Raw genomic sequence first — 19224 nt, 5'->3', positions numbered from 1 at the left:
GTGCTGAGCTCCACATGCATGAATCATTATTTCATGGTTTTTTGGTAGTTTCACGCATTGTATGACGTTCTTGGTTAAAACGTGTCAAGTTTGACCATTTAAGATCCATGCGTAACGAGCACCTTTCTCCTCGCAACTTGGATTTGTGAATACAAATTTATATGGAAAAAGATTTTCGATTTTTATTGTCTTAAACTTTCAACAAGATCTCCTTTTGTAATTGGATATTAAACAAATTTATAAAATTTATTAACATGTCCTTTGGAGGTGCTCGTCAATCATTAGTCAGTGGAGGGCTCCCTTTCTATTCATATATCTCTACTCGGGAAATGAGCTATCAGCCACTTTAGCGGGATAAAGTTACTCGGAGGTCCGTCAGATCATTTCCTATCGGTGGACTAAAGAAAAATATCCATTGAATTATTATTGTTTGATATATAATGATATTTTTTAAAATTCTTTTTGAAAAAGTATTTTATAATATTCTTTCTATAAAATGTAATTGTTTAAAATTAATATTTGGTCTGATTTTAATTTAAAAAAAAAATTGAAATATGAATAAAGTACTGTGTAGGAATAGTTTTAGTAGTTTCACGCGCTGTATGTCGCACTTGGTTAAAACACACCAATTTTGGCCATTTACGATCCATGTGTGACGAGCACTTTCCTCCTTGCAATTTGGATTCGTGAATACGAATTTATATGGAATAAGGTTTCCAATTTTGATGTCTTAAACTTTCAATAAAATCTCCTCTTATGATTAGATACCTAACAAATTTATAAAATTTATCAACCCGTCCTTTGTAAGTTAACTATTTTTACCTTCCGTCCTCTCCCTTCACTCACCTCAAATCTCGTTCCATTATTTAATCTTCCCTAAGTCCATCCGAGGAGCCTTAAATGTCCCGAGAAATACTAGAAATATTGGGGAATATACAGAAATAACTAAACTATTGTGGGTTGATTTAGAAATGCCCCTCCTTGCCCATTAAGCCCGCCTTCTGTGTCTGCTACAAGCTTAAACCCCGTCCCATCTCTGTAAACCCCAGAAGCCCTATTCCTTTTCCTTTATTCTTGTCTCGACAAAGGATGGCAAAAATGAGTCAGCTGACTCAGCATATTGAGTCGTATGTTGGTTCGTCGCGGACCCCGACTCAGCAGGTTTAAGGCTGATCCTCTTAGTTTCATCTCTTGCTTAATTTTGAGTTCTAATCATATTTGTTTGTTCCTTAATCATTTTCTGAAACATTGTTTTCTAACCTAAATTCTTCAACTATTTGTCAATTCTGAGTAAATGCTACTGCAATTCTTTAATTTTTAATGGAAGTATGCTTAAAAAAATACACGATGATAATTTTTCTACTTTAATGGTAGTAGCTTTAGCAACAATTGATAATTGAAAGCTATTTCGTGGCCCTTTTTACTCTTAGAAAATTATGAAAGCTGTTTTTTATGGATTTCTGGTTGTTGCTTGTGAGTTTTAAATTATGTTTCCAATTTTCTGACTAGTTATAGTTTACACCTTTTATTCTAAATGCAGGCCGCAAGTTTGGATGCTATCGTTTTACTCTTGAAGAATGATGCGCTAACTATAGAATCATTGGTATTGTTATTCGACACTTACTATTGTTGTCATATTCAAATTGAACCCAAAAATCATACTATTTCTTTTCAAAAACCAGGTTAAGGAAATGGGTTTGTATTTGACTTCTACAGACGACATACTACGAGCAAGAGGTAAATAATGATAATAAAAAAAGAAATCTTTGGAGCATGTAAATTTAATGTTGATAGGTAATGTAAATGATTTTTAAAGCAATGAATTCTTCTTAGGAAGTGGTTCTTACATGAACAAACTAATTCAGTTGCATGTCTGTAGAACCTCCATTTTAGGACATGTTGATCTTTGGATCCCTTTTGGTCCCGAGTAACTCAATAAAGCTAATTTCTTTGAGATTCTAATATCATGTTTTTCTATCTTTTTGCAAAACTGGCATATGAAAAATTTGTCTGGTTACCCTTGCTATGGTTTTGTCTTAGGCATTCTTCTTCTTGGAGAAGCTGTTATGCGTCTTTCATCAAAGCCACTAGAAAACACAACTATACATAGCTTGATTGCATTCTTCAGTGAGCGGCTGGTGAGTTTCTCTCTTCTATTCAACAACATAATCTACTTATTGTTGTGCTTATTTCTTATCATCAGTTCATTAAAACATGCCAAACTATAAGTTGTGAGGAGGTTGCATGTGGCTAATTTCTGTTTTCTATGTCATTTTTTTCACATGTATTGATTCAACTGCTATTATACATTACTATTCCTTGACGTAACTAAGCATCTTTATTGTCCTGGTATATAGATCAACATTGCTTTGAATTCTAAAGCTTTTCTATTTTAATATTGATTATTCAGTCAACTTAATCATTTATTTAAATGCATCAAAATTATATAGATGATATTATGCTAAATCAGGCAGATTGGAGAGCTTTACGTGGTGCAATTGTTGGTTGCTTGGCATTGATAAGGAGAAAAAGCAATGGTTTGGTTACTGGTGTTGATGCAAAAGCCACTGCTAAGTCATATCTGGAAAATTTGCAGGTGCAGTCTCTGGCACAACATGACAGGAAGGTATATTTTTTTTATGCATGCAATCTTAATTAAGAAATTTCTGCCTTGAAAAAACTTTATTGTATTTACTTTTTAGCCAATTTCTTTCTCAAACTTCAGCTATTTGACTTCACCTATAAATTTTTCTTGCAGCTATGCTTTGAGCTTCTGGAATGCCTACTAGAAAATTATCCTGAAGATGTTACTTCAATGGTTTTATTCTCAATTTGTTTATCATCAACTCATACTTTCAAGTGATTGACTGCTATTCATGTATGATTCATTGCATATTTGATAATTATTCATTGTGGTTCAGGCTGAGGATCTTATTTATGGAATTTGTGAAGCTGTTGATGGAGAAAAAGATCCTCAATGCCTATTATTAACGTTTCACATTGTGGAGATGCTGGTGAAACTATTTCCAGATCCTGCTGGTCCAATTTCTGGTTTTGCTGCTGACCTTTTTGCCGTTTTGGACTGTTACTTTCCTATTCATTTTACACATGTAAGTTTACTGCACTCTATTCCTGTGGGTTCTTAGATTATTTTGTGTGTACTTGCTTAATTCTTTTTCTCTAACACCTGCTACCAGAAGAAACTCAAATTTAGCATCTTTTAGTTGCGAGAATATGGTTGACTATGATCTGTTATTCAGCTACATTAGCAAATAACTGATGATAAATGTTTTGATTATTTCCATCATGTTTAGGATTTTTTTTTTTTTTTTTTTTGTTTCTTTAATATTTATTCTGTTTGGTGGCATGGTGGTTTTATGGTAATGCTTAAAAGATTAAGGTAACATGCTGATGGTGTGTAGTTAAAAGCACAACGTGCACCTAAGGCGACCAGTTCTTGTATGTCCTTAGGCGCAAGGAGCAAAAAGGGCAATGGCCCGAGCGAAGTGAGACACAAATCGTCTAAAATATTGTTTGAAAATAAAAATACAACTCCAATGTCAAACTTGAAAAGAAACTAACTAAAGTGCATTTTAAAATGCTTAACTTGTTTTCTTTTTAAGTGACTGACTAAGTGTGCATTGTGCAAGTTTGTTGTTTATTATTTTTATTAAAATAAAAGACTTGCAGCAGGAGGAATGATAGAGTTGGTATAGGAGTAACTAAAGTAAATGTTATACAAAAAAAACTTTTAGTCTTCCATTCTTCCTGGACAATAAGTTTTAATTGCAGTAGGCGGCTTCAATTTTTTTTAACGTTAATATTGGTTCAGGAGCTCTACAATAGTTTTTAGTCTACCTTAATTAGACTTCTAAATTTACTAGAACACTTTAATTAATTCATATTTCCTAAACTTATTATCCCTAATTCTTGGGAGTCTTTTAATTCAAATAAAAGTAATTGAATAAAATCAATAAAATAGAAAAGCAGAGAAGAATCACAATGTCATTAGGAAAACAAAGCAGAATCACACAGCCAAAAAAAAAAAAAAAGAGAATATGCAGAAATATCGTAAACTCTTTGTAAGTAGCCTTGCCTTCCATGTTTACCTGCCTAGGCTCAAAAGGCCAGTGCCTGGTTAAAGGCGCCTTGCCTCTGCGCCTAGATGGTCTTCTGGACCACCTTTGACTACACTTAGAGTGGTTGCCATAGTCTTTTTGTCGTGTTTGCTTTCCATGCTGAATTGGCACAATTCCACTAGCTATTATAAGTATTTCATCATTGGGAGTATGTGTTGTTTGCCAAAACACTTAAATAGTTACTATGGCCCTGTTTGGTAAAGAGCGTTTTGGGATAAAAAGAGCGGTTTTGACCAATTTTAGAGGTTTGACCACTGAAACCGCTAATTGGAGTGTTTGGTGGAGAGAGGTTTGGAAAAAAGTTTTGGGATGAAAACGCTAATTTAGAAAAAGCTCTTAAAATGAGCTTTTTCAATTAGCGTTTTGCAATATTAAAATTAATGGACTTCTTTAACCCTAATAGATAGACTCCCTCTTCTGCTGCGCCAAAATTAATGCCCTTATTCGTCTTTTTGCACAAACCGCTATTATCAATCAGCTAATTTTTACCAAACATGTCTACACAAACAGCTAATCAAATCAGCTAGTCAAATCAGCTAATGTAATCAGCTAACAGCTAATGTAATCAGCTAACAGCTAACAGCTAATTCCCAAACAGGGCCTATATGTTTGTCGTCGTGGTGCTACTAATGTAAAAGCTTTTTCCCAAAATTGTAAACGTAATTTTAAATCTTTTGTCTATCATTTATTTTTCCGTAGTAGAAAGTAACTAATCCTCTCAAATTCTGCTAAAAGCAAGTTCAAAGTTGCCTCTTCAATAAACTTTTTGAAAAAAATAAAAAGATAGAAAGAAAAAGGAGGGAAGAGAATCAAGGATGAGCTAATGTTCTCCTCTGATTTTCCCAATACTATATGAGGTGATCAATGGCTTCAACTAATGGAGTATTATAGGAGTACAAACTGATACATATTATTGTATTTCAGAACACCAAGTCAAGTTCAGAATTTGGCTACTAATGTAATGTAATCAGTGTTGAAGACTTGGAAGGTTGACATGTTTCAAATAAAACTAAGAATGGAAGTACTGGAAGGCTGACATGTTTGGAACACTTAAATATTGAAATCTTTAGATTATCTTATGTTTCAGATGCTGTGATAACAGATAGTTGATGGAACATGATTAAATTAAAATATTTTGATAACAAACAGAGAAGCCAAATATAGAAATAGAAAAGAGAGCTTTTCACAGAAATAGAAAAAAAGGTTTGTTGGTTAGAAGCAAGAACCAGAGCAAAAAAAAAAAAAAAAGAAAAAAGAAAAAAAAAGAGAATGAAAGAAAATGAATAGGAGAGTAATTTCATAGGGAAGTGCCCCTTTTCCAAGGTAGAAGCCAAGAACTAAACAGAATTCTCCAGAAAGCTGCCCCTCTCCAGTTATTCCATTACTTATATATCTTAGTACTTTCTCTCCAACTATATTTTCATTGCCTAAAAAACTCTAGCTAAGAGAACCTCCACTTGTCCCCCTATTCTTTATTCCTAGTATCACATTCTCTATCATATTTTCTCTCGTATAATTAATTTATTCAGCCACATTTGTCATACTTTTCTTTCTGAATTTGTTTCTGCAATATCTGAAGAGAATATAGAAGTTTGAGACTAATGTTCTCTGGGAATCTTAACATAAAGGGAGTTGAGAGATATTAATGGAGCTGCCAATGGGTATCATGACGCTGATTCAACTGCTATTCGTTGGCTTTTCATATTAAAATACCAATGGTAATCTGTTATAGTGTAGCAATGGTCTTGTTCTTTATTCAAAATGAACTTCAATATTCAAGTGTGTCAAACTTTTTCAAGTGCTTCAACTAATGGGGTTCTTTGGCCCTAGGGACTTGTTATTTATTTTTTCCAGTATTATTATAACTGTTTTCTAATTACTGATCCTTGTAGCCAGAAAGTTCATCTGTAATATACTCTCTATTCCTCTGTTGGTTGAGCTATTCTTTAACATTTTCCCCTTTAACTTTACAGCCAAAAGCTGGGGATATTGATGTGAAAAGGGATGACCTCTCAAGGGCATTAATGGTATGTAGTGTAGTTCAAAACTTTCTATGTTAAAAAGACTAGCACATGCTAGCTTTCATGGATTTCGATACAGTGTAAAGCTTCTTTGCTAATTTCATTAAATGCTTTCCACCTTTCCTATATTTTGACATGTGATGTGATGTAGTCCAAGCATTGCTAAAACATGGTTCTTGGTGAAAACCTTTTGTGTTATACTTCTCTAGAATCTTCTTGAACCGATCTATTTTAGAGCCTTTCTGTTAACTGTTTATATCAATGTTTCACAACACATTTTCGTGCAAGGATTGCTGGGAACATGTCATTCATGGGTATTCTTTTACATTCCTATGGTATAATTTGAATTGCGTAAAGAGTGTATACCATGCTTGTTCATTATTTGAGACTCTGTTTGGATCAAGTTTGTCATGAATTGTTTGGTATTGAGTAGCATAACGTATATAGATTATGCATTCTTTGGAAGATGATGTAACTGGTAAGTCAAAGGGGACGACCCCTGCAGATACTTGGGAGGATATGCAATTTATACTGGTTGTTAATGTTTTCCTTGCCATCGTTATAATTAACTGATGTTAATGTCGGATTTCTAAGAGGATATTCAGAATGAAAGTGGATTCTGTTGTGGATTAGGACCTACTTAGTAATTTTATTATTGATGTGCCTTATAAAGTTGTCTTTTCGGTTAGAAGCTTTCAAGTTGCTTGTTATACGCAGACAAACACATAAATCTGTTTTACATATTAAAATGCAGATATCAAAGTTCATTTTCTTGAAAACAGAGAAGTTATTTGAAAATAGAAGAGGTAGATGAGTTATATATAAAAAAAGACATGATAAATTAGATCTTGTCAGTATGGGCAAACAATAGCAATGGCAAGATATGGTTTCAGAGAGAACTATGTCCTAAGAGATTATATCTAGAGTGTCCTTTAAAATTATCCTTTTGACAACTGCATAGCTTTTGATATTCTAGATAAATTATTTTCTATGAAAAAATTCTGAGAATTTAAATTATTTTCCAGTGGGTATGATAAAAATCAATTATTTACCATCAATCAGTAAACAACGGAAAAGTGAATTTTCTTGGGATGAGGAAGACAAAAGGAAGGTTTAAGTCCTTAAGGAGACTGGGTTTCATTTGTAGTTGGATATGAGAGAGAATTATGGAGAGAAGTTTAAGTTATGGTTGCAATTTGCTATTAATGATATTCCGATGGTCAATGCAATTGAAATAGATCTCGGGTATTTGGCTTTGTGATTTGTTTGTAAGTTCGTGAACTTCTGAAAAAAAAGAAGATAAGATGAGGTTATTGTCCTTTAAACTTTAGTTTCTTTGATCAGAGAAAAAGTTATATTAGGCAAGTCTCTAAAATACCAAATGTTGTCAAAATATTTTCAGGAAAATATATTTTGAGCCTTAACTATATAATATATGTTTACTGGATACAGAAGTCCTTTGACATGACATGATACTCAATTTGGATTCATTGCATTGTTTTTAGTGATATGACATGATAGTATGATACTCAATAAGTTACATACCATTCAGTTTTAGTCCACTGTTTAATTGTACATTATATATGCATACATTTTCTTGAATGTTTTTTTTTCCTCTTATTTTCCACAGCTTGCGTTCTCTTCCACCCCTCTTTTTGAGCCATTTGCCATGCCATTGCTTCTTGAGAAGCTCTCTTCCTCGTTGCCATCTGCAAAGGTAAGTTTCACTTTCCTGTTGTTTTAGTAAGTGTAACTATTAGATGTGCTGGCCCCCCAAAGCATAAAGGTGGGTCCCATAGGAAGCTGGCAATGGCATATGCATTTTCCTATGTAATTACTCCTCTTTTAGCAATCAGTAGTGCAACATGCATCATTTGTATGTCAGGGAATTTGTTTTTTTATGTGAAGCAAGTTGAATGTTGATTTCTTTGCACTCCTAGGTTGATTCTTTGAAGTATCTCAGCTGTTGCACATCAAATTTTGGAGCACAGAGAGTAGCCAGACATGCTGGAGCTATTTGGTCCCTATTGAAAGATGCAATATACAGTTCCGGTGAAGAGCACTTGCAGTCCTTTAATTCTGAGTCAGTAGACGATCCAGGCAATCAGAAGTATGAAATAGCAGCAGAAGCTCTAGTTCTACTGGAAAAGCTTATTGGCCAAAATAATGATATGTGGCTAAGTATGATCATTGGTGATGAAGAAATTAATATGGTTTTCAATACCATCAAGAGTTACAAGAGTTATGATGAAGTGGACTTAGAAAGCAAGCAAAAATTGCATATGGTGGGTCGCATCCTTTATATTTGCGCCAAAGAATCTGTTTCCTCGTGCAATAAAGTATTTGAAAATTTCTTCCCCAGCCTGTTGGAGGTTCTAGAGCATTCAGTTGGGAATATTTCTGCAACATGCCATTCAAATGACAATTGTTCAAATGCAAAACAGCCTAATTATGGATCTTTATACCTCTGCATCAAACTTCTTGAAGCATGCAGAGATTTGAGCACAAGTTCTGATATTCTCATATCACAATGTCTATCTGCAAATGAAAGATGGTGCTGTTTGCTTCAGTGCTCGACTACCACTCTAATCAAGATCTTCAGTTCTATTTTGGCAGCATGGGCTGATGCACCTACTCGCAATGTGGAAATGTATCTTGGAGGTAAATACTTTCACAATAGATTACACGGAGTTTTAGAATCCAGGCAGTTAAGCCAAATTAATTGTCCCTGCACTTTCCATATTGCAGCTGCAATGATATTTGAGCTCACGCGAATGTCTTCGTTTATTTGTCCAAAGTTGCTATAGACTTCTTATTAGCTGGGCACAACCATTTTGGGTGTTTCTGTTTGTTTCTCTGTATTCTTAGTTACTTATAATTGGAATTGATAGATTTTTTTCCCTCAATAGATTTTCCTAATAAGTAGTAAAATAGTGATACACAGAAAAGCAGTTATTTTGTCAGGTCCTAACCCACTCTGAAGCTAGTTGGTTTTCATACTCCCAAACCAACATGATCATGTTATGGGTAGTCAACTTTGCCAGGGGTTTGGTCTCATAGGGTTCTGAGTTGTCAGCTTGTCACCTAGACAAATAATCTAAAAGTTAGAAGTTATTTATTTTAGAGGATGGGGAAAATGAACCAGGGATCGGGTAAGATTATGTATGAATCAAATAAAAAATAATGTAGGCAATGTAGATGAGTTAGAGAATTGGAAACACAATCATAAAGTGGATAATAGCTTTAGTATTATTTATGAACCCATTTGGCTTGTCCATGTTCCCATAGGTAGTTAAAAAAGTTCACTAGAAGGAATTGTGCAAATTTAAGAATTGCAAAAAATTTCACTCATGGAGAAACAATGCCTGAAACTTAAACGTATCAATTAAATGAAGAGATCAATAACAAAAAAGATAGAATAATCTTAAACAATCTATTTGAAAATGCTCCAAAAACAAGCTGGTCAAGCTTTCATTTGTGCACATGATGTTTTTGGATTCCTTTTCATAGATGCTCCTTACTCAGCTTATGTAATGGTGCTATGAGAAACATTATAGTGTTGATGAAGAGTGAACATGTAGACGAATAAAATTGCTGCTGGAGATGAAACTTGGAAATTAAGAGAAAGGGGAAGAACAATATTCAAAGTGAACAGTGAGATATCCATTATGAAAAGTGAAAGGGGTTTGATTTCAAAGTAATCTAGTCCAAATACAGAGTGTTAGTCTGAAGTTGACTAGTCGGTTGCATTACATACCCAAGACCAGGAAAACAAATATTATAAATATTTTCTGCTACTTGAATTTGTTGCGAAACCAACCAATATCCTCTCAATATGAAAGTGGTTATATTGGATTTCATTGAGCATGATGCATTGACCCATATATGAACTGCCCTACTAATAAGAAATTACAAAGACAGTTGGGTACAGTCTTTGGCATGCAGCTTACTGTAGTTTGATCTGAATCTTCTTTGCATAGGGGCAAAGTATTTTGCTTCACTTGAGGACTCTTTCTGCCATCTCTTCCCGTCAATGAATTTAATGCCCATTGCTTTCAGTATCAAATTTAAACAATTGATAAGAGTTAGCTTTCCTTACAAAATACTTGAAAGCAAGAAAAGCAAAATATGTAACTGGACAGAAGAATTTTTTTTTAAATATATAATGTAGCCTTTCCTTTTCCTATTTCTGTTGCAATTTAAACAAAGTCATAAAATAGTAAGTTTCAAGCATGTCATACCTGCATTGGTAGCTATGAAGCACGGACTCTTCCCCGGGGTCGCCGTGGCCGAGTCGGACTCGCCGGACTCGGGTACTCGGCGGGGACACGGCGGGACACGGCCGGACACGGCGGTGACACGGCGGGGACACGGCCGGAAAATGGGACACGGATGGACATGGTGGGACACGGCGGGACACGGCTGGGGTAAAAAAAAGTTAAAAATTAGGGTTTTTTTAAAATTTTTTTATAAAATTTAAGGATCAATTATGCAATTTGTCAAAAATCCTAAATTATAATCTCTATCGCACGAATTAGAATTAGGTCTTCTCTCTTTCCCGCGCAAATCGCGATTTCAACCCCTGTGCTGCGTACATCGCAGTTCTCCTAACATCACGATTTCGTTTTTGTTTGGGAATAATCAAAAACGATTTCTTCTCTCCTGGGTTCTTCCTTCTCATGCGCTGCGATTCTTCTCCTGGGTTCTTCTCCTAACATCACGATTCCGATTTGTGATTTAGCATGTTTTTTTATATATTTTTATATCTAATATATATAATTAATTATATAAAATTTGTCGTGTCCCCGCCGCACCCGTGTCTCATATTTTCTAAAAATGCCGTTTGCCGTGTCCGCACCCGTGTCCGCACCCGCGTCCGCACCCATGTCCGTGCTTCATAGATTGGTAGTATTCACAGCTCTGACATTATAACTTCACTTTAGGCATATTTTGACATGCTACAGTTGCTAGATGTAGAATGTGAGGAAAAAAAACTGCTAAACATGTAGAGAAGGTCAAGTTTTAAGTATTTTTGGATAGCATTTTGGGTTTATTATGCTGCGGTTGCTAGATGTAGATGTGAAGGAAAAAGTTATACATGTAGAACAGGTCATGTTTTAAGTATTTGTGGCTAACACTTTATTTGGATTTTTCCTCCAATTATTTTCTGTTGTGACAATTGGGCTAACTTATGAGATTTAAATATCGAAATTTTGAGTATATGGCTTCTTTGTTTTTGAATTTATGTGCAGTGAAGGGTATGCAGATTATGGCAATGTTTCCTGGAGCTTATTTGGTTGTATCAAAGTTGATATTCAGCAATATCTTGATGACCTTGATGTCCACTGTCACTTCGGGTTTGAACGAGACATTGTTGTGGAAAGAGACTTTAAAGGCACTAGTGCATATTGGCTCATTTATTTATGAGTACAATGAGACTGAGAAGGAAATGAGCTATATGAATATTGTTGTTGACAAAATGATTTTGTGTACATCTTCTGCTGATTTTAGTATGCCGTGGTCACTCAAAATGGCAGCAATTTCTAGTGTTGCTGCAATTGGACAAAAAATTATGCTGAAAATTATTCAGGGTCTGGAAGAAGCTATACTTGTCAATCTACCTGAGTTTTATGTATGTATGGTCACTATCTCTATTCAGTAATCTGATCTTGTAAAGTGTATATTATATATAAAAAAATTGATAACTCCATGGCTCAAATTGATAACTGTTGAATTTAGCTTTTGCTTTCTTTCCCTTTTCATAACTATGTTAATATTGTTCTTTTGCAGGTCCAGGGTAATCTAAAGTCAGCAGATATTATACTTAAGCTTTTGGAATGTCACTCTCATGAGCTGCTTCCATGGTATTCAATTGCCCTGTAGCTTTCCTATTTTTTTATTAGCTCCTTCCTGTCAAGCTATATCATGTTTTCCAAGTCTTCAAGGTCTATGAATTGCATGACCAATTTATTGCTGCTGCTTAGGGTCTATTAGCTTGCCAATTCAACTATGCACATCTGGCAAATTCAGAAGTGGAAGAGATCAAGTGTTCTTAGCATTGTCAATGAGTGATCATTTCTATTCTTTATGTCAATATACCTTCGCAAGGAGTTTGAAAGAAAAACTCCTTCATCTTCATTAAAGATGATCATGCAGTTCTCAGACAGTATTTTTTTTGTGGTCTTGTTTGAAGTCTATGATTTTGACAATAGAATGTGTTGATAATGAGTTGTTCCTGTTCTCTCAATTATTTGACGAAACATTTTCCCTTTCTAGGATCTATATGGGCTATCTGTCTCTCTAAAATCACCTATAGTCACCATATTGTATAAGCACTTTTTGTTTAGTGACGAATTATCTAGACAAATTAATGAAGGGAATGTCTAGTTTCTTAAAGGGCTTAAATTTTGTGTTTCAATTGTATGGGCTTCTTCTTGTGTTGCTCAAAATGGAAGAGGATAATTTAGCATATTCGATCTCCTTTTAATATGTAATTTCTTTGAAATGGGCTCAGGATCCAGAATAACGAAGGCTTTGAGGAAGTTCTGTCACAATTCGTGGTGAACTTTTGGAACCAAATTGAAACTTGTGTGGCTTTCAGCAGTGCAGTACTGGAAAAAGTAATGGTGCTATTATGATAGTTCTGAATTTCTTATTAATTTTAATAGTGATTGCCAGTGGTGAAAGGAAATTCAGCTTTTTGTACTGGTGATAGAAAATAATTTAGTTTGAAGCTCTTAGTTTTTGTATTTTAGAGTACTGATAACCGTTATATCCTTTTTCCAGGAGGACCTTCTTAGTGAAACAATGAAGACTATGAAGCTTGCAGTTGCCTACTGTTCAGTGGAAAGCCAGAACTTAATAATTCATAAAGCTTACTGTGTACTTTCATCAAGCACTTGTATAGAACTGAAGGAAATCACATCTGACTTTGCAGTGCATGCAGACAGGTTCAAACCTACCAAGGGAACAGACAAATTTTCTTGTAGAGATGAATGGATTTGTTCTTTATTTGCATCAGTGATAATAGCACTGCGCCCTCAGACACAAATTCCAAATACAAGAATAGTATTGTACTTGTTGATAACTGCTCTTGTTAAGGGTTACGTCACTGCTGCTCAAGCGTTAGGTAGTGTGGTTAACAAATTAGATTTGAAGCCCAATGGTACAGGTATTTCAGGTGATTGTACCTTTGAAGAAGCAATGGATATAATATTTAGCTCAAATTTATTCTCTTTGGGCGATGATCCTTTGAAGAGATGTAATACAACAAGTTTTGGGGATGAGATGGATCTCACTAATTTGATCCTTGGTGCGGCAAAAGGTCAATTGCTTCAGTACCCTGCCATTGTTGGACTAGCATGGATTGGTAAAGGTTTGCTAATGCGTGGTAATGAAAAGGTCAAAGACATAACTATGATTTTCCTGAAGTGCTTACTATCGGATGGTGGAATTGTTGGTTTGCCATCGCAAAGTGGTTTGTTAGAGAACAGTTGCAACCAAGAAATGCATCACTCTTTGATGAAATCTGCAGCAGATGCATTTCAGATCCTTATGAGTGATTCGGAACTTTGTTTGAACCGCAAATTTCATGCAATTATACGACCGCTTTACAAACAGCGGTTTTTTTCAAGTATGATGCCCATCCTGTACTCCTTGATAATTAAATCTGATTCATCATTCTCACGGTACATGCTCTCTCTTGAACTTATTAGTTGCCTGTTTTAACTTGCAAATATAACTGTACTTTTGGTTGAATTACTGATGACAATGATTTACATTGTTGATATTGATAAATGGGTAATGATGAACTTTTCTGGACAAATTAAAAGCAGACTGCCTTGAGGATTAAATAATATCAAATTCTTTTCTTATTTTGATTTACTAGACTGGTTTATTTTACATTTTTGTTATTTTTCCTCATTGGTCTTTTACTGGCATACTCTTTAAGCTCCTACTGCAGTAAGCGAGTACCTCTGGAAAAGTTCCTTTTGATACTGTTATGACTTTATGTAAATACAAGTGTCCTTTTAGATGAAGCAACATAATTGCTAAAGCACATTGATTCCAGGGCCTTTTTCTCTTCTAATGTTTTTCTGATTGTTGAATTATAAAATCTGAACTGTGGTTCTGATACGTCAATGAGATTAAAAGAATTGATCATATTGTCATGAAATTGTCAGTGTTGCTTGACCAATAAGATGATATGTTGTAATCCAGATGTATGCTGCATCGAGCTCTTGCACATGTTATATCTGAGACTCCTCTAGTTGTTATCTTGAATGATGCAAAGAAGGTATGTTTTGAACTTCTCAGAATTTTCTAGGACCGTGTTCATATCAGTTTAATGAATACTTACTTCTTGGAGGTATCTTTTATTCAGTTAATTCCAGTATTGGTGGATGGCTTGTCATTGTTATGCAAGGACATATGGCAAAAGGATATCGTGTATGGTTTCTTGCTGGTATTATCAGGAATCTTGACAGATAAAAGTGGTAAGCATATTTGATCTTTGAATGTTTATGCTTCAATTGAAGTAAAATGAAAAATTGTAATTTGTGTCACCTGTTATGACTTCTCTGCCCTATTGAAGGACCTCCAATTGGGGTTTCGTAAATTGTTTCCAATTGGGACATTCTAGGACAATTGTTACTCATACTTCAGAATTGTAGTTTTTGTGTCCGGATCTCAGGGTGATGAATTTAGGATGTCTTTTTTCCAACCATTTAGTTAAAGCTATCTTCTTGGGGCCAAGGAGTTAGTGTTGTATTCGTATTTTTGGATGACTTCTGCCATTATCTTTTATACTGTTATTGTGCTGATAGTAGTTTGTTGTCTCTCTACTGTCATGCGGTTTAAGTTTTTTACATCAAGATATGCTATAATGTGGTTATCTCCGTATGCTAGTAAGAGTGTTAAATATCACGATTCACGAAGCAAATGATCTTGAACTCATTAGAGCATCTCCAACAGCCTCTTAATTTGACTCTTAAGTTAAAATTTAAGGATGAAGAGTTAAAAATCAGCTCCAACAGCCTCTTAGTGGCTCCTCAAATCACTAAGAGCCTCTCTTCACCTCTTAGTGTCTCCTTAATTCAATTTTTTTTATTAATAATTCATTATTATTGAGGAGTCTCTCTCCTCTCACTATTGGTAAATATAACAATAGTTAATAATTTTAATAATAAAATAAGAAATAAGGAGTGAATATGAGGAGTATTGTTGGAGATGATATGTCTTAGTCACTCTTAAATCACTAAGAGTCAATTATTTATATTATTTTTAGAGAGTGAACTAAGAGTCTCTTGGAGATGCTCTTAAGACCTTGAATGAAAAATGAAAGCTTTAGCAATTAGCTGTGCTAGCTCTATAAAATGCAAATAAATTGTACTCTGAATTTGTGAGGTAGTTGGAGTTGTGCAAGATCTGTGTCCATTCTATTACTATTGAATGACGTTTGTTGTTGAGTTTCATAGGAATTTTCTTTTGTTAGCACTTATCATGCCACATTTAGGTTGAGTGTAAGTCTTGGATTGTTTTTCATTTCCTTTTCGATCTTGGTGATACCATTGTGTACCATGACTGCCTTCTGATGGAGGACTTTGATGTGTCTTGTACCCTTCTTAAAATTGTATATTGAAGGCATAGTTGTTGAAACAATTTTATATTGTTACTGAACCTTATTTCTGATGGTGTTATTATTGTAACCCCGGCTATATTGCAGATTGTTCTTTTCTTTTGTTGACTTGTTTTTTTCTATATTATTACATACATCCATTTTTTTTTAATATGTGGTTTGAAGTTTTTTTATCAAGACCAAGGAAGTATTAATTAGGCTATTTAAACCCTTAATTCTTGTGTTATATAAAAATGAACAAATTGATAAACCTAAAACCATATATAGAAAGGATGGGGGAAGGATTACTATGAAGTTATGTTTTTACGTCACAATGACTACTTTGGTATATTAACACAAGTGCGCATCTGCTTGTCTACACAGGTCAAGAAGTTGTCGAAGAGAATGCTCATATTATCATTAAATGCTTAATTGAACTTGTTGCCTACCCTCATTCAATGGTAACTCACCTTCTCTCAGAAAAGTTCTCATTTATAGAATGAAATAACGTGATCAGTTCAATATAGTTCACCTTTTCTGATTCTTATAAATGACTTAAATTGAACTTGTTCTTTCACCATAAAATCACAGTTTGAAACTGAGCTTGGCTTGGATTTGTCTCACTTAATTCTTTTTCGACTTCTTAGTGCTGCCTAACTTGCTAAATTCATACCAAACTCTGCTTTTGGATGTTCACTTCTAATTATCACCATTGCCCTCGAATGTGACAACACAATAACTGTTGATGATTTTCTCAGCTTGTTCGAGAGACGGCAATTCAATGTCTTGTTGCCATGTCAGAGTTGCCTTATACAAGAATTTACCCTGCGAGAATCCAGGTTAGTTGAACTGAGTTGTTTATCAGCACTTAAATAAGCAGTGCCCATCCATTAATCTGGAAACGTGAACAGTTGTATGATTTCCCATTCTTTCTGGTACCTAACCTAACCCCATTTACTGCACATTTGCCCTAGCTTAGCAGATGATTAATTTTGACAACAGCCTAGTTACTATGCATATAAATTGTCACCGAGGCGTTGACGTATTGCAACTCTTCTGAATCTCTGCTTTATCTAACTGAAATTGATTCATTTTCAGGTACTACAAGCAATATCAAGAGCACTTGATGATAGAAAGAGGGTTGTTCGTCAAGAAGCTGTTAAGTGCAGGCAAGCATGGTAAGTGCAATAGGAGATATATATCTTTAAATTCACATGCCTTAAGATTCATAGTTATTGATACCTGCTGATTTAAAAATAGGGCATCAATTGCATCAAGGGGCCTGCATCACTGAAGGACAACAGCACAGCACTCTCCTTGGGCTCTGTAAATCCAATTTTCTTGACATGATTATGTTTTCTCCATCATGTCTCTCCACAGTAAATATGTGCTGTTTTTTCTTTAAGAGCTAGCCCTACTTGGATTAACAAGTGAACTTCTCGACTTTCTATTTAGTTTAATCTCATGATTCATTTTGTTAATCATGAAAAGTACTGCCATGCTTGGAAAAAGGATTTGGATGGAGAATTAGTGTGTCAAAGAACCCGCCCTTTCAACACAATAAGCTGTAATTTAGGCTCGGTTTAGTTAGTTCATCTAGGCCCCTAGGTAATTATCACTTAATTAAAATTATAATGGATCATTATCTTTTATAATTTTTCAACTTTTCTGTCCCATATTATTAAACGTTTTACAAGATTCCACAAGTATTAAGAAACTCATGGAATAGAGTTAACAATGACTAATATATCCTTAATCCATCCTAATTCACATTTATGGTTAAATTAATTACTTTTAATTAATATTTCTTCTGTTGAAGGATAGAGATAGATAAAGGTAATTAGGTTTAATGATTTCCCTCGATTAGAGTGTTGTATCGAGATGTGCATATACAATGAATTATAAAGAGATAGAAGAGAGAGTTAAGTAGGATATTTATAAGTATTATAAACAAAGATAAATCCCAGTTATTTTCATAATGAGTATGATAAATATCTAACTATATGCAATAATTGTCTGTTCCAGTCTTCTCTTCTTTTGGATGATGTTTTGGGGATTAGCTTTTTTAGGCTAATCCCGGGTTAGGTTTTGGGTTGTTTTTTTGTTTGTTTTTTTTTTTCCTTTCCTTTCCTACCAAAAAAAATATATGCAATAATTGTTAAGAGATATTTCCTCCATTCCTTTATATAAGTCATTTTAGGGTATTTCATAGAAATTAAGAAATAATATTGATTAACTAAAAAAAATTCTCTTTCATGTCACTATTGGGTAATAAACATTGGAATATTAAAAAACACATGTACCAATATAAAAAATTTAATATTTGAACCAAAAAACTAAACTAAAAGTTTCTGGAATCCTAGAATGACTTATATTTAGGAAAAAAACTAATTAGGAGTAATTATCTCTAACACATTCCCTCAAGCCAATGGTAAGACCGAACCGAAAGACAAGAGTGAAGCATAGCGAATCAAGCACTTGTAAGTGGTTTGGTTAAGATGTCCGCAACTTAGTCATTTGTCGGAATGAAGTGGATGCTAAGAAAACCACACTGAACTTGTATATGAATAAAATGATAGTATTGTTTGATCATGGAACATCGGGTTGGAAGTAAGGTAGATAGCTCCAACATTATCACACCAAAGTTGTACATGTGTTGGAATTGGGAACCCAAGTTCGAGAGCAGAGATCGAAGCCATACCAGTTCAGTTGTGGCATTGGGCAACAACCTTGTACTCTCTTTTAGTAGAGGATCGAGCAACCGTAGGCTGTTTGTGAGTCTTCCATGAGACAATGCTCATGCCAAGGTAAACATAGAATGCACCGGTCAATCTTATATCATCAGGACACCCACCCTAATCACTGCGGAGTAACAATGAATATGATCAATATGTTTATAAGATATAATTATACCAAAGTCTGAGGTGCCCTGAATATAGCGGAGAACTCGCTTAACACTCTTCCAATGCTCATTAGTGGACAATGCAGAAATTGACACAAATTATTTATTGACTGCAAATACAATATCAGGTTTGGTCATAGTCAAATACTCTAGCTCACCCATAATGCTTTTGTATTCATCACCAGACGCCAAACTAGTACCAAGTGCCTTAAAAAGTGTTGGGTAGTAGCCATGTGTGTCAATGTAAGTTTAGAGTCAACCATTTTAACTCTGTCAACAATGTCAGCCACATACTTGGCCTGACGGATGAATACCTTCCTTCGCATAACGAATCTCGATACCCAAAAAATATGATGCCTTGCCCTGATTACGAATTCAGAATTCCCGTTTAATGGAGGCAATGGTGCTGACAATATGAGCAGGGACATTTCCTGTGATGATCATCCATATAAGTCATATTGAATAAAGAATTGTGAGCTTGCGACATACTAAAACCAAGAGAAAGTAAGAAAGTCCGAAGATGGGTGAACCACTCACGCAGAGGCT

The 19224-nt window shown here is 34.7% G+C and overlaps 1 protein-coding gene across 2 annotated transcripts; it reads left to right on the top strand.

Annotated features, from left to right (window-relative positions):
* The first annotated feature begins 942 nt into the window (after positions 1 to 942).
* Positions 943 to 17454, top strand: LOC136222885 (MMS19 nucleotide excision repair protein homolog). Of its 2 annotated transcripts, XM_066010567.1 has the most exons (20): positions 943 to 1161; positions 1541 to 1603; positions 1683 to 1737; positions 2041 to 2138; positions 2471 to 2626; positions 2759 to 2818; positions 2922 to 3110; positions 6113 to 6166; positions 7791 to 7877; positions 8101 to 8821; positions 11413 to 11792; positions 11951 to 12024; positions 12675 to 12780; positions 12947 to 13848; positions 14381 to 14456; positions 14544 to 14655; positions 16161 to 16237; positions 16535 to 16615; positions 16875 to 16954; positions 17037 to 17454. In XM_066010567.1, exons 1-20 carry the CDS (start codon positions 1090 to 1092, stop codon positions 17068 to 17070), a joined length of 3477 nt encoding a protein of 1158 aa, XP_065866639.1. In that variant the 5' UTR covers positions 943 to 1089; the 3' UTR covers positions 17071 to 17454. The 2 variants fall into 2 exon arrangements, with proteins under 2 accessions (XP_065866639.1, XP_065866640.1); XM_066010568.1 differs by lacking the exons at positions 943 to 1161; positions 1541 to 1603 and having other exon boundaries at positions 1705 to 1737; positions 2475 to 2626; positions 17037 to 17453.
* Positions 17455 to 19224: the final 1770 nt, after the last annotated feature.

The sequence above is a fragment of the Euphorbia lathyris genome, chromosome 3 (assembly GCF_963576675.1).
Source record: "Euphorbia lathyris chromosome 3, ddEupLath1.1, whole genome shotgun sequence".
In the NCBI taxonomy this organism is placed as follows: domain Eukaryota; kingdom Viridiplantae; phylum Streptophyta; class Magnoliopsida; order Malpighiales; family Euphorbiaceae; genus Euphorbia; species Euphorbia lathyris.
The sequence above is the reverse complement of the archived record's forward strand: the minus strand, read 5'-3'. Positions and strand labels throughout refer to the sequence as shown.

Excerpts from the sequence above, each read along its gene's own strand:
- LOC136222885 (XM_066010567.1), top strand. The coding sequence starts at position 1,090 with ATGGCAAAAATGAGTCAGCTGACTCAGCATATTGAGTCGTATGTTGGT. Across the intron at positions 7,878-8,100 it reads CCTCGTTGCCATCTGCAAAG|GTTGATTCTTTGAAGTATCT; the intron begins GTAAGTTTCACT and ends TTGCACTCCTAG. Across the intron at positions 16,955-17,036 it reads GTTAAGTGCAGGCAAGCATG|GGCATCAATTGCATCAAGGG; the intron begins GTAAGTGCAATA and ends ATTTAAAAATAG.